The sequence below is a fragment of the Callorhinus ursinus genome, unplaced genomic scaffold, assembly GCF_003265705.2.
Source record: "Callorhinus ursinus isolate GAN/ISIS: 27379988/994484 unplaced genomic scaffold, GSC_fseal_2.0 scaffold77, whole genome shotgun sequence".
Lineage (NCBI taxonomy): Eukaryota > Metazoa > Chordata > Mammalia > Carnivora > Otariidae > Callorhinus > Callorhinus ursinus.
Window position 1 is genome coordinate 560,456 of NW_027397139.1, and position 24,386 is coordinate 584,841.

At 53.4% G+C, this 24,386-nt stretch overlaps 1 protein-coding gene across 1 annotated transcript; it reads right to left on the minus strand.

The window, feature by feature from the left end:
• Positions 1-1,602: 1,602 nt before the first annotated feature.
• Positions 1,603-20,308, minus strand: LOC112815239 (long-chain-fatty-acid--CoA ligase ACSBG2). Its single transcript, XM_073887285.1, is given in 15 exon segments — positions 1,603-1,916; positions 2,328-2,574; positions 3,019-3,158; positions 3,415-3,632; positions 6,912-7,141; positions 7,256-7,437; positions 9,192-9,368; positions 9,485-9,511; positions 9,514-9,634; positions 9,765-9,845; positions 14,739-14,859; positions 15,389-15,477; positions 18,952-19,175; positions 19,659-19,777; positions 20,089-20,308. Coding segments are annotated over 15 exon segments (2,160 nt in total). The 5' UTR covers positions 20,181-20,308; the 3' UTR covers positions 1,603-1,824.
• Positions 20,309-24,386: the final 4,078 nt, after the last annotated feature.

The window sequence follows — 24,386 nt, forward strand, 5'->3', positions numbered from 1 at the left end:
TTGTTTGTTTCATCAATAGGACGACTCTGTCCCTTTCAAACGCGTTTGCCTTGAATATTTCCAAATCTTGTATTTCAAATTTGTATTTTCATGGTGCAGGCTCAAGATGGGCTCAAGATGAGCCTGCAGGTTCCAAGGGCACGTGATCCCCGTTCCTGCTTCTTTTCCGTGTCCACTTTCTTACGCGTCCCTCGGGAGCCATCACCTGCTCACGACCACGACAAGCGCTCCCTCACAAATGGTGGCGCCCCTGCACACCTTTTCCTCAACGTGTCTGAGAACTCAGTCCAAGTCCTTATGCTGCGTTAAGTGCACCTTAACTCACACCACTAGTCCTGCGGGCAGGCTGGGGACCGTTTTCCCCTGGTCCTCTCCCTGCACGCGTGCAGGGGTGCGACCGGGTCTCCGGGGGCACCAGCGCGGGCCCGCCCGCCCCTGTCTTGGGCTGGGGCTCCTCGGCGTCGGCCTGCCTGTGCACACGCGCGTGTGTTTCTCGGATCTCCCCGTGGAGCATGAGATGTGGCTCTTGTACGTTCTACACCCTACTTGCCTTTCCGTGCTGGGCACGGTCGGCGTCCCTCACCACGCGGAAGCCTTATGTCTTCATCCAGCTTCTCCCTCGGTGGCTGCCGGGTGCTTATTCCTGGTCGAGGATGATACAAGGTTTGCAAGTTCTCTCAAGGCGGCTTCCAGCAGTGTAACGCTGTCCCCCACTTTCCTTCCCTCGCTTGCTTGCTTTCTCACCTCTCGGTTTTGCTCCGTCCGGAGTTCATCCTGCCGGGAGCCAGGGCCTCTTGTTTCCGCAGTAGCCACCGTCACGGCCATGGGCTAACCCGTGCTGCCTCCGCTTACCTGAAAGGCCCCTCCGATCCTGCATCCTTGTCTGTGTGCAGGGCTCCTCTCCTCTGCACATCTATTATTTACGCCCCATCACTGAGCTTTTCATTACCGCGGCTTTGTCATTTCTTTATTACTAGTAGGACTAGTCCCCCTTCATTATTGTTCCCTACTTAGAACTTCCCCCCAGATACGCCTGCATGTTTGCTTTCCGACCTAACCTGGTCAGCCGGAGTTCTAGAACGTTTTCTTTATCTCGTCGTCCTGAAGTTTCCTGTTAACATTTTGGTTTTGGAAATTTTTATTTTCCAAAAAGATGTGTCCTTGCTGGCGCTGGGTGGGTCCCCAGAGAATCCTGGCGGCCATTCCCTCCGGGTGGCTGCAGACAGCGGGGGGGGGGGGGGGGGGCCGTTCCTGCACCGTCTCTCCAGAGGGTGGGGAGCCTGTGCAGCCGCCCCTCACCTTTGTCACGCTAAGAGTGTGTATAGTTTTCAAAGTGAAGAAACCTATGAGGTTTATCACATCTGGTTTCGACTTTTCCAGAGCCTTCAGTAGGAAACTCCTCACTGGCCTCCCGGCCTCAGCACGACCGACACTCTGTGGCCAGGCACCTCTCCAGGAAGCTCCCTGGCCTCCACCCGCCACGTGTCACTAGCACCCGCCTGCCCAGTGGGGACAACCAAAAAATGTCCCCAGATATTGCCACGTGTGTCCTGGGGGCGCAGGACCACCCTGGGTAAGAACCACTGCTTTAGTGAAACCAATTTTATTATCTTTTACCTTTAAATGTAAAACACCGCCCCAGAGGGGGCATCTTAGTTAAAACCCCGTCCCCGGTCGGCACTTGGCAACTTGGCACTCAGAGCAGCTTCCCTCCTTCTAGAAGGCAGCTCCTCGATGATCATCCGATAGGGGGATGGAAGGAGGGAGATCGCAGTCTGGTGATGAAGCAGGAAGGCCCCCACCCCCCAGGGCCTTTCCTGGCTGCTAGTATTCGTCATCCTCCTCCTCATAAAGCCTTTCAATTTCAGCTTGGTACATCCTGGCCACCATGGCCCTCTTCAGTTTGGTGGTTGCCCCTGTAACAGAATCACGTGCAAGGCGGGGCCTCCCCCGCCACCGCCACCACCAACTGCCCCCGCAGGAGCCTCCCTCACCGCAGGATGAGATGTTAGGGGGCCAGATGATCTGTCCTGAGGGTGCAGGGGGGTGGCTGGGGTCGGAACGGGGGGCGGCTGGGGTCGGAACAGTGGGCGGCTCCGATTGTGGGGCCCAGGGAGGAGAGCTACAATAGGCCCATCCCAAAGTGCCCTGAGAATGTCCGTCCTGCACGAGGACCTCCGTGGAGGACGGCCCCCTTCACTCCCTGCCAGAGTCCTTGGAGCGGCTGGTGAAAACCGCAGATGCCGCGGGGATCCCGGTCCAGGAAATGGTGGTGCTTTAACGAGCACGCGGGGGGCTGGGGGGGGGGTGAGCGCCCGCCTGCTCACCCAGCTCCCCTCCAACCATGGAGAAGTCCGTCCTGAGGATGGTCCACTTGATGATCTTGGCGCTGTCCGAGGGGACCTCAGCGTTGGCAGCGTCGATGCCCTGACTGATGAACTCCAAGACCACCGGGTCTCCGTCGTAAACGATGTCCGACAGCCTGGTGGACTGGCTCCGGAGCTGTCTACAGAAAGCAACCGCCTCGCTGGTCAGCGCATTCCGGGGCTCCCCTGTGTCCGTGTTAATCTGGCACTGTTGTTCGGGGGCAGGGGGTCAGGCGGCTCCCAAGCTGCCCCCCACGCCCACACCGGCCCCCAAGCCCAGCTCCCCAGGCGGGGGGCTCGCCCTCCTGGGTAACCCGTCACTCTCTTCTCGGCCCTCGGAAAGCCGGTCCCCATCCCCGTGGTGCAAATGAGGAAACAGGCTTGGCTTGGGGAGACTTGCCCCACACGTCCCTGCTTCCTAGGGGCTGGTGGGGGGCGGGCCGGCTCAGGCCCAGCTGCCCTTTCTCTGGAAACGGGCCAGGAGCTTCTCCCCCATGGGGCCTGGCCAGGGTACCCCAGGCTTGGCACCGAGTGACCGGCCCATTGCCTCGTCTCTCCCAGCCTCAGTTTCCCCATCTTGAAACCAGGACAGCAGGCTCCGTCCAGCCAACAGCCGGATCCCACGAGGCTCAAAAACACAGGCACGCGGTACCTTCAGCGTGAGCAGGGCACACAGGTATGGCGCGTCCTGGCCCACCAGCACGACGTAGCGCACGATGGGGATGTACCTCTTCACCCGCTCCTCAATGGGGTTCGGGTTGATCCTCTCACCTGAACTGAGGGTGATGATATCTGCATGCGGAGAGGGAGCAGGGCTGTGGTCCTGAAAAGCCGCATCAAGTCAGCTCTCCTGGAGCCCACGGCCACCCCTTGACGTTCAGAAATGACGGAGATGGAGCCCAGGCATACAGGGGGTGTCCCTTCCTCCACGCTGGACTCTAGTCCTCCCCCTCATCATCGTGCTGTGTGCAACCCGCACCACTGTCCACAGCAGCCCTGTGGGGCCCGGTCAGAGGCAGAGAGCACCTTGCAGCCTTGTCTTGCTCACCTCTGGCGTTGCCGACGACATAGAGGAATTCATCGGTGTCCAAAAAGCCCAGGTCCCCCGTGTGCAACCAGCCGTGGGCATCGATCTTCTCCTGCGTATTCTCCTCATCATTGAGATACCCCATGAAGATGTTCCGGCCCCAAATGTAGATGTCCCCAATGCCCTCCTCATTGTGCTTCTGCGTCTTGGTGTGGGTGTTGGGGAGGGACTTCCCACAGCTGCGGACAATGGGCAGGGAAGGGGTGTTGTAGACACACCAGACAGAGATGCCCACTGGCGGAGGGGCACCCCCCTGCTCACTGCTCCTCTTCCCCCGGCACACAGCCACTCAGATCCTAGCCCCTTCCTGCCTGTCTGGCTTCTAGAGTCCTGCAGATCCAAAGCAGGGGGCAGGTGGAGGACGACAGGGTGTGGCCCCCAGGGCGTGGAGGCTTGGCCCACCCTGACTTGGAACCAAGCTTGCAGGGTGTGTGGAGGTACCACACCCAGCCCCTGGCCACGAGGAGCCCACAGCTGAGCCCAGGGGACAAAGGCACGAGGCAGATAAACTCAAAACACCTTTTGGGTGGAACAGGTCGCTGTGGGAGGTATCGGGGCAGGAGAGAAAACGGTACAGTCTGGGCAAGAATGAGGCATCTCATCTTGTCTGCTTGTCTCCTTGGAAATTGGGGGTGGGGGCTGGGGGCTGGCCCTCCACCCCTCAAATTTTGAGGTTCCTATCCAGGCACCTGGACCCCAATCCTTGCTCCGCTTTCTCCCCAGGCTCTCTGGAGACTCAGGGCAAGGCCTCAGGGCTGGCCCGGCCAACGCCCAGGATGCACCTGCCTGGACTGAATCGTGTCACCCCCAAATTCCGAACCCCCAATGGGATGGTGTTTGGAGGTGGTTAGGTCTCGATGAGGTCCTGAGAGTGGGAACTTCATGATGAGACTGATGTCCTTTAGGGAGAGACGCCAGAGTGAGCTTGCGCTCTCTCTCTGTCTCCACCATGCAAAGGCACGGAGAGAAGCCGGCCGTCCACACCCACAACCGAATCAGCGACCCCTCGATCTTGGGGCCTCTGGAACTGAGGCTAGATCTGCGTGGTTCTCTAAGCCCCCTGGCCTGTGGTGCTGTCACGGCAGCCCGAGCTGAGACACGCTCCGCGAGGGCCGATGCCTGGCCCCCCGTGCAGGGCAAGCTCCGTTCGCGGTCACAACGCCCCTGGAACGAGCAAAGTGCCCAAGAAAAGAGTGGAAGACTGAGAGGCTCCGCTGAGCTCCTCTGCTCTGACCAGTTTCACGGCTGCGGACACCGCTTCCCTCGAGCTGCTTGTGTCTTGTGTGCAATGGCAGACTGCGAGCCCCACCTGCCACGTGGCAGGGATTCTTGACGTCGGGTCCCCCCGCTGTGACCCTAGTGGTCGGACACTGCCTGCAGGCAGCGATCGCTCCACATGCCAAGGGGCCGCCCAGTCGGGCAACAGCCTCGGACCACGTCACCTGTCCTTCCTTCCGCCTCCATGCCTGTCCCCCTTTCTGCCCTGCCTCTCTGGGTTTGAGGGTCGAGGAGACCCTGTGGGTGGGAAAGTGCTTTGGGACTGGCTCTTTGTCCTGTCTCTGCGGAAGGTTGCTTCCATCTCTCCAAAGCCAAGGTGCCCTAAAGGTGGTGACGCAGACTCTCTCCTTGACCAAACGCCGGTCAGCCTCCTCTGAGCTCTCTTCTCACTAGCCCTTGGCCTTGGTCTCTAAGCACAAACCATTTCATCCACTCCCGCACAGAGAGACTTGAGAAAACCTTAGCATTTCCGAACGCCCAAGGCCACATCCCCAGGATGGCTCCATCCCCCTTACATCCCTGCCCAAGAAAGCTCAAAGCTGCCCGGAGAGTTTTCCAGATGGCCCCCCAAGCTTGCAGATAAGTTCTTTCCCTGCCCTCGGACATGCAAATCTACCACCCAGAACTTTCTCCTCTCTTTGAAGTACAAACCTTCAGGGAGGTAGGTAACTCTGGCTCTCACCCCCAGCGCCTGTGGGAGGCACAGGACCCCACCCCAGAGGGGCAGCTGGCTCTGATCTATGGCTCCTGCCACAAACACATGAGATTTCTCTCCAGAGAAGCGCCAGTCTTCAGACCCAGATGGGTTCAGTTAGTGACCCCCCCCCCGCCCCCCGCCCTTCCTGCTTTTTGTGATGGCCACTTCCCAGACGGCTCAAGCCCCCAGGTCCTCCCCCAACCCCACAGACCCCTCTGAGACATCCAGTCCCTCGGCCCAAATTGAAGTGGAGATCAGTTCACACCGGGCCCTTCTGGCTGAATTAGTAGTAGTGAATAAAATCTGTCCCTGTTGCTTTAAGGAGTGTCGGGTTTTATCTTTGAAAATGGTCACCCATCCAGAGCTGAGCGAGCCCCAGGTTAGGGAGATCGAGGGCAGGGGAGAAAGCCAGCACACCAAAGGGGCCGTGACTCGTCCAAGTCCCCTGTGTTGTGCTGATTTTTCAACACAGGCTGAGTCCTCCCGGAAATGTGCAGGGGCCCTGAACTAAATCAGTGGTGGTAGCAGCCAGCCTCCAGGATGGCTTTGTCCACCCGGAATCCACATCTAGTGTAGCCCCCTCGCACCCTGGAGAAGGCTGGTCTGCCTGACCCCTTCAGATGTGGCAGAAATAACAAAGTGCCACTTCTGAGGTTAGGTCATAATAGGGTTGCTCAATCAAATATAAGATGCCTGGTTATATTTGAATTACAAATTTTCTGTAAGTATAAGTATATCCCAGATACTACAGGGGATATACTCATACTTAAAAAAAAAAAGAAGTTGTTTGTCTGAAATTCAAACATCCCTGGGTGTCCTGTATTTTTACTTGCTGAATCTGGCCACCTAAAGGAGAGTGTGGCTTCCACTTTGCCCTCCCTGGGGTCTCTTGTGTGGGGGAAACCTACTGCCATGGCGGGGGACGCCCCCAAGCAGCCCTGTGGAGAGGTCGGCGTAGTAAAGAAGCAAAGCCACCTGCTGAAAGCCAGCAAGAAACTGAGGCCTCCCGCCCACGGCCGTGTGAGGAAGCCAGCCTCCGAGCGGCTTCTCCGGCCCCGGTTGAGCCTTCAGATGAGGCCGCCCCAGCCAACAGCTTGACTGCGACCCCGTGAGGGACTTGGAGCCAGGACCACACAGCTACCAAGCAGCTCCCCAATTCCCAACCCATGTGGGACTAAGCTGCTAAATCTGAGGGTTACCTTTACACAGCGATGAATGTGTTCCCTCCCAAGGGGCCAGGGTGTCAAAGATGGTTGGCCATTAGTAAAAAGAATGCTTTGCAAATCAGAAAACAAATCGGAGGGGCTTCAGGCCATCCCACACAGGGGTTCACTTGCTTTCGCTCATTTGCCCTTGGATATGCATTCCGCGGTGGAGAAGAACAGAGTAGGGGGACCGCGTGCACCTGGCCAAGGTCAGCCCTGGCCATCCCCTCCCCCACCCCCACGGCCAGCCATCTGTCCGTCCCTCCACCGAGATCCACCTCAGCAGCCGGAAGTCTTGCTGCCTGGAGAGCGTGTGGATGCCCGTGCTTTCAGACAAGCCGTAGAGCTCAAAGATGGGCATGTTGAGGCTGAGGAAATAATCCAGGGTGGCTCTGGAGAGCCCCAGGCCCAAGTTGAAGTACTGCCTGCAGTGATGGAGGCCCAGGAACCTCCTGGCCCGGTTGAAGGTCAGCCTCTTGGCCAGGCTGAAGCACAGTGGAGAATGGGTCTGCCTTGAGGAGCAGACACAGGGGAGCAGAGTTGGGCCTCGGGACTCCACGCCCGCCCCAGGCGGGCCCCCCCCCCTCAGCCCCCTGGGGGCAGCCCTGAGACCCAGCCTCACTTGAACATCCGCTTCTTGTTTGTCCTGAGTCCCAGCCACATGGCCCACTGGTCCATCCTCCTCCGGAACGGGGTCGACGAGAGCTGGTCGGTCTTCAGGTTGTCCAGCAATCTGTCCCAGACCCACGGGACGCCGTGGAACAGGGTGGGCTTCACCTCCCGCAGCGTGTCTATCAGGGAGCCCTGCACCACACGGCACGATGGGCTTCCGGCCAACCCCGCCCCAGCCCTCTGCCCCCCGGCCCCACTGTAGGGCCAGGTGTGTGAAGCCTTTCCCCACGGCCGTGGCCGGGAGCCAAAGGGGATGGCCAGGACCGTCTGCTCCCACCTACCCTGATCAGCAGGACGCACAGGATCCGTTTCCTGGCCCACATGGCTCAACACATGTGAGATTCAACCACACTGTTGGCTGTTTCTGTGGTCCCGGCCACCCTCTCCCAGAACCCTGAGCCAGGGCAAGCGGTGGACGGAGAAGGGAAGGTGCAGAGACAGAGAGAGACAGAGATAGAGACAGAGACACACAGAGAATGACAAACACACACACAGAGATTAAGAGATGGAGGGAGAGAGAGACAAGAGACAAAGAGACAGGGAGGGATGGGAGGGGGAGAGAACGGGGAAGGGACAAACTCTGGCTTTGTCACTATTTTCACATCTTCCCCGTTCCCAAGAGAGAGCCCCCAGCGACCACGAGTACAATATTAAAGAATGCCGGAGAGGAAAATCGGGACTAAGCCGAGCAAAGCCCACTGGGGCGGACCTAAGCAAATGCCCGCCCCAAAGCTGAGCCAGGTTTCACATTATTAAAAGGCCTTTAGAGAGCTCTAAGAAGAAGATCTCGTGACATGTGAAAATAGGAAATCGAAGCTTTCATGTCCATCACGTTTTCCATTTTTTCAACGAGAAATCTGCAGAGATTTGTTCTCCCCCTAAGTACCTATGTGATTCACCTCAGTTGTGCCCCTTGGCCCGGGAACCCTAAATCACTCAGTGCCTGGCCCTCTGTGGGACAAGTCTGTGGGACCCTTGGCTGAGGGAGTTGTAAGGATCCGGGCAACGATGTTCGGATTCTTTGCTTCTCCCTACTTCCTGCCTTGATGGGAAATGTGTGGTTTTCTACACTCAGAGAGTGAACACAACTGTGATTGAGGTCTCATGATGTATGTCAGTGACCTCAGGTGCTTTTTTTTTTATTGCAGTAAAATCCACATAACACCATCTTAACCATTTTAAGTGCACAGCTCAGCGGCATGAGGCACACTCACAGCGTCATGCAGCCACCCCCACCCTCCGTCTCCAGAACGTTCCATCTCCCCACACGGAGACTCTGTCCCCACAAAGCACGGACTCCCCACCCCCTGCCCCAGCCCCGGCTCCCACCCTCTCCTCTCTGTCTGTGTGGACGGGACTCCTCTGGGGACCCTCCTGGGAGTGGGGTCCTCCTGCGGGATGTGTCCTTCTGGGTCTGGCTCCTCTCGCTGAGCACAGTGTCCTTGGGGTCCCTCCACGTCATGGCAGGTGTCAGGGTCCCTTCCTTTCTAAGGCTGGATCATATTCTATTGGATGGGTGGAACTCATTTATTTATCCATTTGTCTGTTGATGGGCACCTGGATTGTTTCCCCTCACATGCTTTTTTAACGGCTCGATTAAGCCTCCTGTGCTGGTGATTTTTGCCCCATGGTAGGAGGTGGATGCAGGCTTCCCATTCCTTAGGACACGAGCTCATGTCTGCTTCAGCCCCTTCACTTCACAGATGGGGAAACTGAGACCCAGAGAGGAGGAGGAGTAAAGTCGCACAGCGAGCTGGGGGTGGGGGCAGGGTGGGGATTCCAGTGCTGGGCCGGCTGAGCACCCCACGTAGGGTGACCCTAGCCCCTCCAGCCTCCCCAACCTCACCTGCACCCACCGCGGCAGAGGGCTGGGGAGCCCCACTCACCCTCAGAGCATCCGGCTGGGCGAAGTAGAGGGCTCCGGCGACAGAGATGGAGACCCACATGTCGAAGAGCTGGGCCCCCATGTAGCTGAGAGGGAGGTAGCTCACTAGGATCTCCTGCTCCTCCGGGGGGCACTTGTAAGACAGCCTCTGGGCCGTGGCCACCGTGGTCCAGGTGATCTGCAAGACACCTTAGCCATCACCCATAGGCCATTCTGTTCTCAACCCCCAGGAGCTCACCTTCGTCCACACGAGACCCAGAGCCACAGCCTGCTGCCTCCGGAGGGGACACTCACGTTGTCGTGGCTGAGCATCATGGCCTTCGGGGGGCCTGTGACCGACAGGCTGTAGACCAGGGCACAGCACTGGTTGGGCTTTTGGGAGTCAATGACCTGATCCAGCGTGTCTTCCGAGATGCCGTCTGCCAGGTCCAAGAACCCTCTCCACTGCAGAGAGGCGGGGGTTGGGGTGGGGAGGGGCTCATGGTGGTGGTGGTGGGGGGGAGGAGACCCTTGAGCCTGAGACCTCAACCCCCGGGCTACGGCCCCCGGCCCTGCCCTCCCGGTGAGAACCTACAGAATACAGGTTCTGCAGCCGGGTCCGGATCTCCTCCTTGTACTGGACAATGGCCTTGAGGTGCTTCAAGGAGCCCTGGATCTGCCAGATAGCGTGGGGCTCAGCAGGTGCAGGGCAGGAGTACGGGTCATAGCTGAGCCCCGAGCCCGTTTCCCCAGCACTTCCCCCACGGGTGGCAAGGGCACTCCCCAATTTTCTTTGTATTGTGGCAAAATACACAGGAATTTACCATTTTAACCATCTCAAAGTGGACAATTGAGCAGTATTTAGTACATTCACGTGCTGCGACAGTCACCTCTGTCTAGTTCCAGAACATTCCGCCTCCCCAAAAGGAAACCTTCAGTGCCCATTAGCAGTGTGTCCATTCCTCCGTCCTCCAGGCCCTGGAAACCGCTCATCAATCCACTCTATCTCTACAGATCGGCCTATTCCGGATAGTTCATATAGACGGAATCCTACACTATGTGGCCTTTGGTGTCCGGCTTCTTTCACTGAGCGTCATGTTTTCGAGGTCCATCCACGTTGGGGCGTGTGTCAGAGCTTTCCTCCTTTTAGGGCCGCGGAACAGTCCAGCGTGGGTATGGGCCACAGTTTATCCGTTCGTTGGCTGGTGGACGGCCGGGCTGTCCCCCTGTTTGGGCTGCTGAGAAGGTTGGCGTACGGGTTTTGGTTTGCACACCTGTTTTCCATTCTCTTGAGTAGACACGTAGTTGTGGGATCTCTGGGTCATACGATAAGTCTATGGTTGGCCTTCTGAGGAGCTTTCCATGGGGCCCGCCCTAATTTCCCTCCCCCCAGCCACGCACGAGGGCTCCGGGGGCTCCACATCTTCACCAACACTTGTCACCTGCGTTTCTGATAATAGCTGTCTTCGTGGGTGGGAAGTGGCACCTCATGGTGGCTTCCATCTGCATTTCCCGGATGACTTCAGACGTTGAGCATCTTCTCTCCGGCTTACTGGCCATTTGTGTTTTTCTTCTCTGGAGAAATGTCTAAGCCCTTCACCCATTTTTGAACTGCGTTTTCGTCAGTGGTGTGTTTTGTTTTTGACCTTGTGGGGTCCTGGATACATTTTGAAGGCAGACTGCATTGGTTTCCTATGGCTGCTAGGATACAATGAGGTACTGAGTATTGAGCAGCTTGGTCCGGTCTCTGCTTAGAATCTCATAATCCCCAAATCAAGGCGTGGGAAGGCTAGGTCCCTTCTGGAGGCTCCACGGCAGGCTTGTTCATTTGGGAACTGGCTCATTCCGGCTATTGGCAGAATTCAGTTCCCTGCCCTTCTCAGCTTCCAGAGGCCACCATGTTCCCTGGCTCATGGTCCCTTCCTCCATTTTCAAAGTCAGAAACAGGGAGATTGAGTTCTTCTCATGCTTTGAATCTCTCTGTTCTCCCTTCTGCTTTATCTTTCCTGTCTCCAGCCAGAGAGAAGTCTGTGCTTTGAAGGGCTCCCGTGATTATAGGGGACCCACCCGGATAATCCAGGATCATCTCCCAGACAAAGGGCATGAATCTTAATCCCATCAGCGAAATCCCTTTTGCCACACGAGGTGCCATGATCACAGGTCCCAGGGATTAGGGCGTGGACATCTTTGGCATCATCCTGCTGATCACACCGAGCCAATGGCATTTCCTGAGAGAGAGGACTCAGGAATGGGGCCAGGCTTTGGGTCTGAGAAGCTGGAAGGAGGAAGTTGCTGTCACCCAAGCTGGGAAACACAGAGGGAAGAGCGGGTTTTGGGGGAAAGATCTGGAGCCTGGGTCTGGACAGGCTGCGTCTGAGATGCCTCTTCGGCATCCCAGGGTGATTATTGGGAAAGCGGAAGATAAAAATGTGGGAAGTGTCTGCACACAGATATCACCCGGGGAAAAGATACAGAGCACGGAAAGCAAGCGGTCTGCTGTCCCAGGCCTGGCTCCATGGTTAAGGTTCAAACAAGTGAAGAGGAATAAGGAGGAGAGCCGGGCAGTGAAAGTTTCGTTATTTACATCATCCTCACCCCATCAGGGGCTCACCTTCCTGGGGGGAGAATGACCCAGGCCACATACCTGGTCACCTGCACAGACGCTGTCTTGGGTTTATTTATGTATTTAATAAACATTAAAAATTGGGGCGCCTGGGTGGCTCAGTCGGTTAAGGGGCTGCCTTCGGCTCAGGTCATGATCCCAGGATCCTGGGATCGAGCCCCGCATCGGGCTCCCTGCTCGGCGGGGAGCCTGCTTCTCCCTCTCCCTCTGCCTGCCTCTCTGCCTACTTGTACTCTCTCTCTATCTCTCTGTCAAATAAATAAATAAAATCTTTAAAAAAAATAAACATTAAAAATTTTAATGGTGGTAAGAAAAAATACACAACAAAGTTTACCATCTTAACCATTTTCAAGCATATGGTTTGTAGTGTTAAGTGTATATGCACTACTGGGCAACAGATCTCCAGAACTTTCCATCTCCCCACACGGAGACTCTGTCCCGGTGAAGCACGGCTCCCAGCCCTGGCTCCCACCCTCTCCTCTCTGTCTGTGTGGACGGGACTCCTCTGGGGACCCTCCTGGGAGTGGGGTCCTGCGGGATGTGTCCTTCTGTGTCTGGCTCCTCTCACTGAGCAGTGTCCTCGGAGGGTCCCTCCACGTGTGCAGGTGTCAGGATGTCCTTCCTTTTTAAGGCTGAGTAATTGTCTGGATGGACCATATTTTGTTTATTCATTCATCCATCAACAGGCATTTGAGTTATTTCCACATCTTGACTATTGTGGATGCTGCTGCTATGAACTTGAATGCACCAGTATATCTTCAAGGTCTTTCCTTCACTTCCTTCAGGTACGTATCCTGCTACCTCTAAAGTTTTGAGGACTCTCCATGCTGCGTTCTATAGTGGCTGCCCCAGTTTCCGTTCTCGCCAACAGAGGCCTGGATTGATTGAAGAATAATTTACATGCAGTAAAAGCCACCATTTTAGGTCTATAGCTTCACGAGTCTTTTTTTTAAGATTGATTGATTGATTTTTAGAAAGAGAGAGAGAGAGAATTTCAAGCAGTCTCCACGCTGAGCGTGGAGCCTGACACGGGGCTCGATCTCACAACCCTGAGATCAGGACCTGAGCCGAAATCAGGAATCAGATACTCAACCGACTGAGCCACCCAGGCGCCCCCAGCTCCATGAGCCTTGACAAACTTAGAGCAGTGTGACCACCACCTTAATCAAGACCTGGAATATTTCCATCGCCCCATAAAGTTTCCTCGGGCCCCTTTGTGGTCAGCTGCCTCCTTCCAGCTGCCCTGGATTTCTGTCCCATAGCTTCGCCTTTGCTGGGGGCTTCACATCTATGAACTCACACCGAAGCAGGTAGCCCTCCCTTCAGCACATTTCAGAAGCAGCCACGTGATTGCACATATCAGGAGCCCAGTCATTGCTATTGTTTGGTTGGTAGGGACGGACCACCATTCGTTCATCCAAATGATAGAAAAACAACTGGATCTTGGTTAATGGATGTTTGGGCAGTTTGGGGCAATCATGCACAGAATGGCCACAGACACTTCCATGCAGTGTAGACGCTTGTTCTCATTTCTCTTGGGTACAGACTCCGAAGTGGAAGGTCTGGACCATCTCGCAGGTGTTTGTTACCAAACGGTCAGGCCATTTTCCAAGGTGGCTGTACCATCTTGCATTTCTGCCAACAACGAAGGAATTATTCCACTGCAACCCCATCAACACTTGGTATTGTCCATTTTAAAACTGGAGTCACCCTCGTGGGTGTTTCGGGGTGGCCCTGTCTTTGCCTGTGTGCCTCTGTCCACTTGTCATGGGTCCTCTTAGGGTCCCCATTTGCCAGGGTTCAGCTCAGGCTGCAGGACAGGGTGGGGGCTGGTACAGAAGTCTCAGCTGTAGGACCACCACTGGTTCCTTACAGCATAGGGTTACGGGTGCTATATGGGAGGGAGAAGAAGACCCAGAGCCTGGGGTGGCCGACCATGAGTGGGCATTACCCTGATGTCCACTTTCTCTGGGTGCCCCATACGCCCATGGATCTTTCCCCATTCCCTCCCTGGAACAAAGATCAAATAGGAATGACCATCCCATTGATGATCCTATGAATAGCGTTAGCATGCACACTGACCATGCTAAGCTCTGTCCTAGCCCATTACAGGTTTACTTAGTTCATCCTCGGAACCAAACCCATTAGGTAGGTCCTTTTACCACTCCCATTTTACAGGTGAGGAACCGAGGCACCAGGAGGCCAAACACTGTGCCCCAGGGCCCAGAGTTAGTGAAGGTGGCCTCTGAGCCATGGAGCCCACACCCAGAACCACCTCATTTGGATCAGCCCCGGACCCAAGGAAATTTAGGGTTCTCCTGTGCAGTTCCATTAAGATGAAATGTTCAGAACAGGCAAATCCACAGAGACAGAAAGTGGGTTGGTGGTTGCCAGGGGCTGGTGCCAGGGGAATGAAGCATCCCCACTAATGGGCACAGGGTTTGCTTTTCAGGTGATGGAATGTTCTGGAACCAGACAGAGGTCATGGTTGCACAACACTGTGTGTTCACTCAATGCCACTGAACTAAAAAGGGTTACAACAATAAATTGTATATTATGTGCATTTTACCACAATAAATTTTTTTTAAAGTGGGAAGAAAGGATCTGCTTGCGGTGGGCACATCTAAGTCCCAGTTTGGGGTGTGTTGGGGGTCAGCCCCTGAGCCATCGCTGGGCGGGCTCTGACTTCCTCCGGCTTGAGCACCTGCTGCGGTCAGCAATGCAAGGACCATTTGGCAGGAACAGCACATGCCTGGCACCTCTTAGAGGCCCTGGACCTGCCCATGCATGGAATCCACAGTTCCCAGCTTGTGAGTAACAATAGGATGGTAGGCGCATCGTTCATTGGATCCCTTTTGTTTACTAGGCAAAGTCTGTGCCTTTACCTAAGCTATGCCCTCCACCCAGCATGCCCTCCTGGCTCCCACGGGCCCCGGAGTCACTGACCTGGATGATCTTCTGCAACTGCCTGTCATTATCCACCACAAATATGTCCATCTCCGAGCTTTCGGCGATGACCTGGCAGGCTTTTGGGGAGCTGGTGGACAAGATGCCAACAGAGAAGCCTCTGGAAGCAGAACCCAAGAAGTGAGGACCCACTGGTGAATTGCAGGGCTCCCAGGAGGCCGGTTTGGCCAAAGCAGAGACAGTCCCTCGGGCAGGGTACAGAGTGTGGCAGATACCCCCAGACACCCACAAAATGCCTTGTTTGAAGGTGGGACTCAGGGACAGCTTGTGCATGGGTCCTGCCCTCCAGGGGTTCCCCAGTGGTCTGGACAAGTACAGGAGGGCCCAATGCTGGAGAATCCTGGGGAGTGGGGAAGGCTTTTTGGGGGAGGGGTCATGGGAGCTGGGCTTCACAGGATATGTATGAGTTCGACAGGTAGAGAGTGTCAGGAAGGGTGAGCTGGCTGGTGCCCAGGGCTGAGCCCTTGACAAATCCCATTGAGCACAGACCAAACAGCAGCCTTAGTCTGCTCCCTGAACTGGGGATGCTTCTGTGAGACCCCTACGGATTCAAGAGGAGGGATGAGCCTTTGCTGGGCTGGTGGCTTCCTGACTCCATGTACCCCAGGGAGATACCAGGTACCTCTTACCCAGCCATGATAGCACCAATGCTGGCGATGGCCCACTCCTCCGAGTTTAACCCCATGATCCCCACGCTGTGGAAGCGCTCCAGGCCCAGCTGGGGAAGGAGGCCCTTGTGAGGTACAGGCGGGCTCACCTGCCACTTGACCCCACCTGCCCGGGAGTCTAAGGCTGAGAGCCCTGGGCTCCCTTTTCTCTGTTGATCATTTGTGCTTCTGTTTGTTGATAAAATAGCCCATCCCCCCATTACAAGCTACCCCATATTCATCTTGAGCGGTGGTTCTCAACAGGGATGACTCTGCCTTCCCAGCTCACACTGGGCAACATTGGGAGACATTTCTGGGGAAGGGAATGGTGCTGACATCGAGTGGGTGGGCACCAGGGAGGCTGAGAAACATCCTCTGATGTACAGGACAGACCCCTCCGCAAAGAATGATCCAGCCCCAAGTGTCGATAGTACTGAGATTAAAAAACCCCGAGATAATACAAACAAAATGCTCTCCCTCCGACATTTTTATGACTAAATATTTGACAAAATCAGGACAGTACTATGCCTATATTATCTTAACGTGTCATTGTTCATAAAACCATACATCCTATTTTCCCAGCCTTTAAATATTTCTCTGTGGTATCAAATATAATACCTCTATGATATTGTGTAATATAGAGATGTCATAATTTAGGGGCGCCTGGGTAGCTCAGTCGTTAAGTGTCTGCCTTCGGCTCGGGTCATGATCTTGGGGTCCTGGGACTGAGTCCTGCATCGGGCTCCCTGCTCAGCAGGGAGCCTGTTTCTCCCTCTGCCTCTGCCCTTCCCCCTCCCCCCGCTTGTGCTCTCTCTCTCTCTCTCTCAAATAAATAAAATCTTTTTAAAAAAATGTCATAATTTAGTGACCCCCCCTTTATTGGTTGATACTTAGGTAAGATCCTTTCTCCCCTCCATTTTTATTAGATAAAATGTTGGGAGAACATCTGCATAGCTCAAGCCCTGTTTACCCACATGGTTATTTTGTGCTGACATCCGGATTGACTTAAAAATTCAAAACGGCGCACGATTCATCCATCCTGGCAGAACCAGGGGATGTCACCACCTGGCCCCCAGGTGGGCCTTTCCCCTCCACTCTAGACTCTCGGGTACAACTGCCCACTCCTGGTGTCTTTGTCTAAACAGGGCATCACAAACTCAACATGGCCCAAACAGAATTGTTGATGTTACCAGCTCCGCTCTGCCGACCCTGCCTTCCACAATCTCAGTTAACAGCAGTTCCTTCAAGTTGCCCAGGCCAGAAATCTTGATCATCCTCAGCACCTTTCATTCTTCTGGACACCCAGTTCGTTAGGAAATGATGTTGGCTCTGCCTTCAGAATCTGACCACTTCTCATCCCCTCCCTTGCTACCACACAGGTCCCAAACATCTTCATCTCAGCCTCAACTGGTCTCTCTTTTTCCACCTAGTCTGTTCTCTCTGCAGCAGCCACACAGTGCTGTGAGCGCCCAACTCTGGGCACATCCCTCTGCTTAGAGCCCTCCATGGCTCCCACCTCACTCCTGGTAAAAGCCTCACAAGGCCCAGCAAGACCTGTACTCATTACCCCCTGCCCTCACCACCTTCCTCTCTCCCCCTCACTCACTCTGCTTTAGCCACATGGGCCTCTTTGCTGTTCTGCCAACATGCCAGGCACCGTCCTGCCCCAGGGCCTTTGCACATTGGTTTCCACTGCCTGTAACACTTATCCCCAAATACTCACTTAGATTCCCCCCTCCGAGTTGTTTAAGTCTTGTTGAAATGCCACTCTCAGAGAGGCTCTTATTGGCCACCATAGGGTAAGATTTCAACCCCCACCCCAACTCATCTACCCCTTTCTTTTCTTTAGTTTTCTCTGGATCACTGTCTACTTCCTGCATACTTGTTTGTTACGTTGACTGGTCAAGTTCCTAGAGGTCTCTTATCCCCTCTCCTAATCTGATAAATGGGCATTCCTTCATTGAAGACATACCCAAGGGGCTAGGTTCTGGGGGCCTGCAATGAATGAGGCAGTCTGGCCCCTTGACCTCATGAACTGACCAACTAAACAAATAAATTATATAACCACGTAATCATGTGGCTATGAGAACTGAACAGAACGCTTTCAAGGGGGCTGTGATAGAAAGTGTTGGGGGGCTGGTGAGTCTGGGGACCCAGAGTGATCAGGGATGACCTCACTCAGAAGATGAGACATTGGAGGGGCACCTGGGTGGCTTAGTTGGCTGAGTGTCTGACTTGTGATTATGACTCAGATCATGATCTCAGTCAGGGTCGTGAGATCAAGCCCAGGATCAGGCTCTGCGCCCAGTGGGGAGCCTGCTTGAGAGTCTCTCTCCCTCTGCCCCCCCAAATAAATAAATCTTAAAAAAAAAAGATGAGGGGCGCCTGGGTGGCTCAGTCGTTAAGCGTCTGCCTTCGGTTCAGGTCATGATCCCAGGGTCCTGGGATCAAGCCCCACATCGAGCCCCGCATCGGGCTCCCTGCTCGGCAGGAAGCCTGCTTCTCCCTCTCCCACTCCCCCTGCTTGTGTTCCCTCTCTCTCGCTGTCTCTCTCTGTCAAAATGAATAAATAAAATCTTTAAAAAAAAAAGGAAAAAAAAGATGAGACATTGGAGAAGAGACACATTAACAATAACTACCATTAGAATATGGCTAATGCTGATGTAATGCTGTGTGAGTCAGAGGCTGTTTGATAAACTCCCTGAATTCCTTTTTTTTAAAGATTGTATTTATTTCTTTATTTGAGAGAGAGAGAGAGAGAGAGAGCGAGCGCACAAGCAGGGGGAGCGGCAGAGGGAGAGGGAGAAGCAGGCTCCTCGCTGGTCAGAGAGCCTGATGTGGAGCTCTATCCCAGGACCCGGAGATCATGACCTGAGCCAAAGGCAGTCGCTTCACCCACTGAGCCACCCAGGCGCCCCAACTCTCTGAATTCTTGTAGCAAACCCTTGTGCTATAGGGGCTTTTATATTTTATTTTTATATATTCGTACATAAAACGCTAATAGAACACGTTTTATACTAAATTTAATAAAAATAAAGTATAAAATGGGTATGTCCATATGTAACTTTTATATTTTTAATATCATACATATATAAAAATAGATATAAAAAATCCCCATTTTACAGATGGGGAAACTGAGGCATGGTGAGGCTGAGTAATTAAAAAAAAATGTTAGTTTGAGGCACAGCTGACACCAAGTATTCCATGAGCTTCGTGGATACAACACAGTGATTCCTCAAGTCTATACATGATGCTATGCCCTCAAGTGTAGCCTAAGTAATTTTTTAACAAAAAAGCCACAGGCATCTAACTACACCTCATGGTGAGCGAGATTGAGTGATGTGAGCAAGAATGGGCAGGTAAGCGCGGAGCCTGAGGAAAGGATGCGCGCACAGGGTGGCCTGGCAGGAGGGGCGCTGCAAGAAGTACGAGGTTGGGGGGGTGGTGGTGTCGGGGAGTGGCGCGCAGGCGCGGTGGCGCGGGCGCAGCAGTGCGCAAGCGCGGAGGGGCGGGCTTGCGCGCAGGCGCGGAAGGGCACGTGGTACCTTGAGGAAGGCTTTGGCGGCGCGCCGGCACTCTTCATAGTACTCGATGTAGGTGAGCAGGTGCCAACCGTTCCTGTGCTTGGAGCCGAGCGCGATGTAGTTGGCGTACTTGATGGCCGTGTTCATGACCATGTCATGCACGGTGATGGGCGCCTGGCTGGTGAAGGCGTCCTCCTGCCGCAGGTGCACCTCGCCGTCGCGCTTTGACGTCCAGTAGGGGTGTCCTGTGGGCAGGCGGGGCTCGGGGGCAGTGAGACCCCAGGTGGGTGAAAGAGGGGCCGGGCTGTGGCCCTGATGGCGGCAGGGGCGGGCCGAGAAGGTGGGGGAGGGGGGTGGGAGAGAGGCATGGTGGACAGAGGAAGAAAGACACCACCGACGAGGGAGAAAGATGGAAGCGGATAGAGAGACACAGAAGAGGGCACAGGGACGCGCGGACAGGCAGATGCGCTGGTCCAGAGGGTGGAGTTCAGCAGCAGCCCCACCAGCGAGCAGGCAGCTCAGTCACAGGCCCACTGCCCCTCCTGTGGACTTCCCGAGGACCAGGCACCTCTGACAACTGTGTCCACCTTCGCCATCTCCATCCCCTACTCCCAGCCGCCCGTCCAGCCTCCCCCACCACCCTGACGCGACTTCAAAGATCCTGAGGCTGGCTCACCCACCCTTAGCCAACCCTGACTGGCTTCTCTGGGGCCCAAAGAGCCCCCTACCTTTGGCTTTAATTTCCCGTTGGTGGTCTCTCTCCGTCAGACTCAGTGTTTTGAGTGAGGACATGGTGTGCAGGGTATCTTCGGCCTCTCTTCTTACTGTCTGGGGAGCATCTGGCCTCCTGGGACGTTCACAGAAACACAGTTGCAGTCCAGTGGAGGGCGGGGAGTGTCCGGCTGTGTGGAGGCACAGGGGTCCCACCTACTCATGGGGGTGGTCAGGGAAGGCTGCTCTGAAGAGTGGGTAGGAGTTGACCGGGCCAAGAAGGGAGGGAGAAACATCTGAGCAAAGAGAGTGATGCAATGAAGCCCATCGGGGCTGGAGTATAAGGAAAAGGGGGGGGAAAGAAGGAAATGAAGCAAGATAGGCAGTGAGAGTGGGATCAGCATGGGGTCTTGCTGGCTGTGTTAGTAAAACATTGCTTTCTGGTACCTTCTGTGTCCATCCCCCACCCAGTATGCAGACTGGTTGACCCCTAGCAGGAGCTGAAATATCTCAGCTCCCAGCCCCTGCCTTCCACCCATGACACATTTTCACCCTTCTTTGTCGTCACGGAGGCTGTGCCCACTTCTGTCTCCCAATTCTTTTTATCAGCTTTGGTCACCCCCCTGCTCTAGCCGTAGGGGGACAGCAGCAGTCTCTAGACTGGACATCCAGAACGTTCCTGCCTGTGGCCAGCCTTTGTGACCTCATTGCAGATTCTGTAGCCTGGAGCCATGATGGTGACATGGCCTGTTGCTGCTTGGCAGAGGGGCCGGGGTCTTAGGGGCCAGGGGTCTGCCCCCACGGCCAGTGGTTCCCAAAGTGACAGCTCCCAGGGAGGAGCCGGCAGCAAAGTCTTGGGTTTAAGGCTGGCAGCTGGAGGGACTCCATAGTCCCTGCCCAGCATTGTTGGCTTTGGGTGACAAAGTTCACAGGGGGACCATAGAGGGAGTAGTGAGATGGAGGAGGTGCCGTGGAAGGCATGATGTCACTGAGGCCAGGGAGTGTGTCAAAGAGCCAATTAAGGTCGGCAGAACCTGAGGCTCCCAAAAGGTCAAGAAGGACTTTGAGTCACTGTGCCTGGGGGGTCATGAACTCATCTGTCCATTAGGCACAGTCTGGAGCTAGAAGAGTCTCCCAGATGGGCATACAGCTGCATTTTCATGTATTGTGTTGGATGCCGTTGAGGTTGATAAACCAAAAAGTCATTTAAAGGCCTCCCTGGTTCCTCAAAAAATCAAACACAGAGTTACCATATGACCCAGCAATCCCATTTCTGGGAATATACCCAAGAGAATGGAAAGCAGGGACCGGAAGAGATGTTGCACATTCACGTTCCCAGCAGCACAATTCACAGTAGTTAAAAGGAACCCACTGTCCATTGATGGATGAAGGATGAGCACAATTTGGTCCATCCACACAATGGGCTATGATTCAGCCTTAAAAAAGGAAGGCCGTGCTCACGCCTGCTACAACGTGGATGAACCTCGAGGACATTGTGCTCAGTGACATAAGCCAGACACAGAAGGACAAATCTTGTCTGATCCCACTCATGGGAGTTACTTAGAATAGTTGGCCTCAGGGCGCCTGGGTGGCTCAGTTGGTTAAGCGACTGCCTTCGGCTCAGGTCATGATCCTGGAGTCCCGGGATCGAGTCCCACATCGGGCTCTCTGCTCAGCAGGGAGTCTGCTTCTCCCTCTGACCCTCTTCCCTCTCGTGCTTTCTATCTCTCATTCTCTCTCTCTCTGAAATAAATAAATAAAATCTTTAAAAAAAAAAACATTTAAAAAAAAAGAATAGTTGGCCTCATTGAGACAGAAAGTGGATTGGTGGTTGCTGGAGTGGTTGCCGAGGTTCCGGGTCTTGATTGATTGAGAGTGAGTCATGTGAGGGGGAAGAGCCCGGTGGTTTCTGGGGCCAGCCGGGAGCCTCACCTTCGTGCTTTGGCCAGCAGTCTCCTGAATCAGCAGCTTCTTGGGCATAAGCAGTTTCCCTGAGCAGAGCGGGGGCAGCGTGAGTCCACCATCAGCCACTGCTGAGATGAGGAGACTTCTCGACCGGGGAACTAGGAGTCATTCCTGAGCATGCTCTTCCAGCCCTATGAGCGATTCCCTCCACTCTCCAGCTCTTTGGAGCTATCATTGACAAACCATCAGATTCACCCATTGTAAGGGTCCAGTACAATGATTTTTAATAAAAGTCAAACAACTGTGAAGCCATCACTGTAATCACCCTGAGACGTTCCCAAGTGCCTGTGTGAGATTGACCATGCTCCTCACACCAGCCTCGGGCAACTACGGATCTGCTCTCTGTCTTCATCGTTTTGCCTTTATTAGAAATGTCATAAACGGAGTAAGACAACGTGTAGTCTTTTGTGTCTGGCTCCTTCCATGTAGCGTAAGTTCATCTGCATGTCTCAGTTGTTCATGCATTTTTGTGATTGAGTAGTGTCCCATTATTTGGGTGGTACTGTGCTTTTGTTTATTGATTCATCAGTTGGTGGACATTTGGATTTTCTCCTAGCGTTTGGTGATTATGAATAATGCTGCTATGAACATTTGTGTACAAGCTTTTGTGTCATTTCTCTTTGGAGAAATGCTGAATTGATGGGTCATATAGTAACTCCATGTTTAACATTTCAAGAAACTTTCTAAGCTGCTTTCCAAAGTGGCCGTGCTATTTTGCATTCCCACCGGTGATGGATGCGGGGTCCAGTTTCTCCAGATCCTCACTGACACTCGGTATTACCAGATTTAAAATTTTTAGCCATCCTGGGTAGTGTAAAAGTGCTGTCTCCTTGTAGTTTTGACTTGTATTTCCCTGATGATTAGTGATATTAAGCATCTTTTCATATGCTTGGTGACCATTCGTCTTTAGAGAAATGTCCAATCAAATCCTTTGCCCGTTTATAAATTTAGCCATTTGTCTTTTTACTGTAGAGTTGTAAGGGTTCTTTACATATTCTGGTTATAAGTCCTTTAGCAGATACATGATTTTTTTAAAGAGTTTGTTTATTTGAGAGCAAGAGAGAGGAAAGCACACAGAGGGAGAAGCAGACTCCCCGCTGAGCAAGGAGCCCAATGTGGGACTCAATCCCAGGACCGTGGGATCATGACCTGAGCTGAAGGCAGTTTGCTTAACCGACTGAGCCACTCAGGCGCCCCTTAGATACATGATTCTTAAATACTTTTGTCTTTTCAGTTTCAAGGTCGACATTTACTTGACAGTATGTTTTGAAAGGCAAGAGTTTTTAAGTTCGGTGAAGTCCAGTTGTGTCATTTCTTTTCTATGGTGTGTGCTTTGCTATCACGTCTAAGAAATCTTTACCTAATCCAAGGGAACAAAGATTTTGTCTTTACCCTAAAGTTTTGTAGTTTGGGCTTTTGTATTTAGGTGTCTGATACATTTTGAGTTAGTTTTTGTGCGTGGCGTGAGGTGAAGGTCTATGTTCTCATGTTTTGTTTGTTTTTGGCATATTATTCCAGCATCATTTATTGCAAAGACTGTCCTTTCCCCCACTGTGGCACTTTTATAAAAAATTAGTTGGCCATAAATGTGAGCTTTCATTTCTGCCCTCTCTGTCTGATTGATCTTATACCACACTGTCTTGGTCAATAGCTTTATGGGAAGTTGTGAAGATGAAAAGTTCTGCATCTTTGTTCTTTTATGAAAGGCAAGGATCTGGTGGATGGAGGGACAGTAAGAGTAACTCATTATGGGAGACACAGGGGTTTCAAGGACTCTGAACTGGCAGGCTATTTATGGTAGCATGGGAGGACTTATGAAAAACAGGCTCCGAGTTCAAATTCTTATCTCAAAGCATGTGCAGAGAATCCGTTCTATGGATGCTTTCAGTGATTTCTTAGCTCTTCCAGCTGTAGGCCTGCTGAATTATAACGTGGTGTGAATTCACAGCCTCTCCATATCTTTGCAGGAAAGGTAGGGCATTATTTGAGTTAACGGTACCCTGAGAATGGAAATATTGGCATGGTGTAATTTGGGAGGAAGACTATACGACTTTGAGTGCCCTGAACTTTAATTTAATTTAATTTAATTTAATTACCTTATTTATTTTTCAAGTTTTTATTTAAAGTCTAGTTAGTTCACATGTGGTGTAGTTTTGGTTTCAGGAGTATAATTTAGTGATTTATCACTTACATAGAATACCCAGTGCTCATCACATCATGTGCCCTTCTTTTTTTTTTTAAAAGATTTTATTTATTTATTCATGAGAGACAGAGAGAGAGAGAGAGAGAGAGAGAGAGGCAGAGGGAGAAGCAGGCTCCCAAGGAGCAGGGAGCCCGATGCGGGACCCGATCCCAGGACCCTGGGATCATGACCTGAGCCAAAGGCAGACGCTCAACCATCTGAGCCACCCAGGCGCCCCAATCATGTGCCCTTCTTAATGCCCATCACCCATTTAGCCCAGCTACCCCCCTACCTCCCCTCCAGCAACCCCTCCATTGGTTCTCCATGAGTAAGAGTCTCTTATGGTTTGCCTCCCTCTCTCCTTCTCTCTTTTTTTTCCCCCTTCCCCACATGTTCATCTGTTCTGTTTCTTAAATTAAACATATGAGTGAAATCATATGGTATTTGTCTTTCTCTGGCTCATTTCTCTTAGCGTAATACATTCTTGCACCATCCATGTCCTTGCAAATGACAAGATTTCATTCTTTCTGATGGATGAGTAATATTCCATTACACACACACACACACACACACACACACACACACACACACACACACA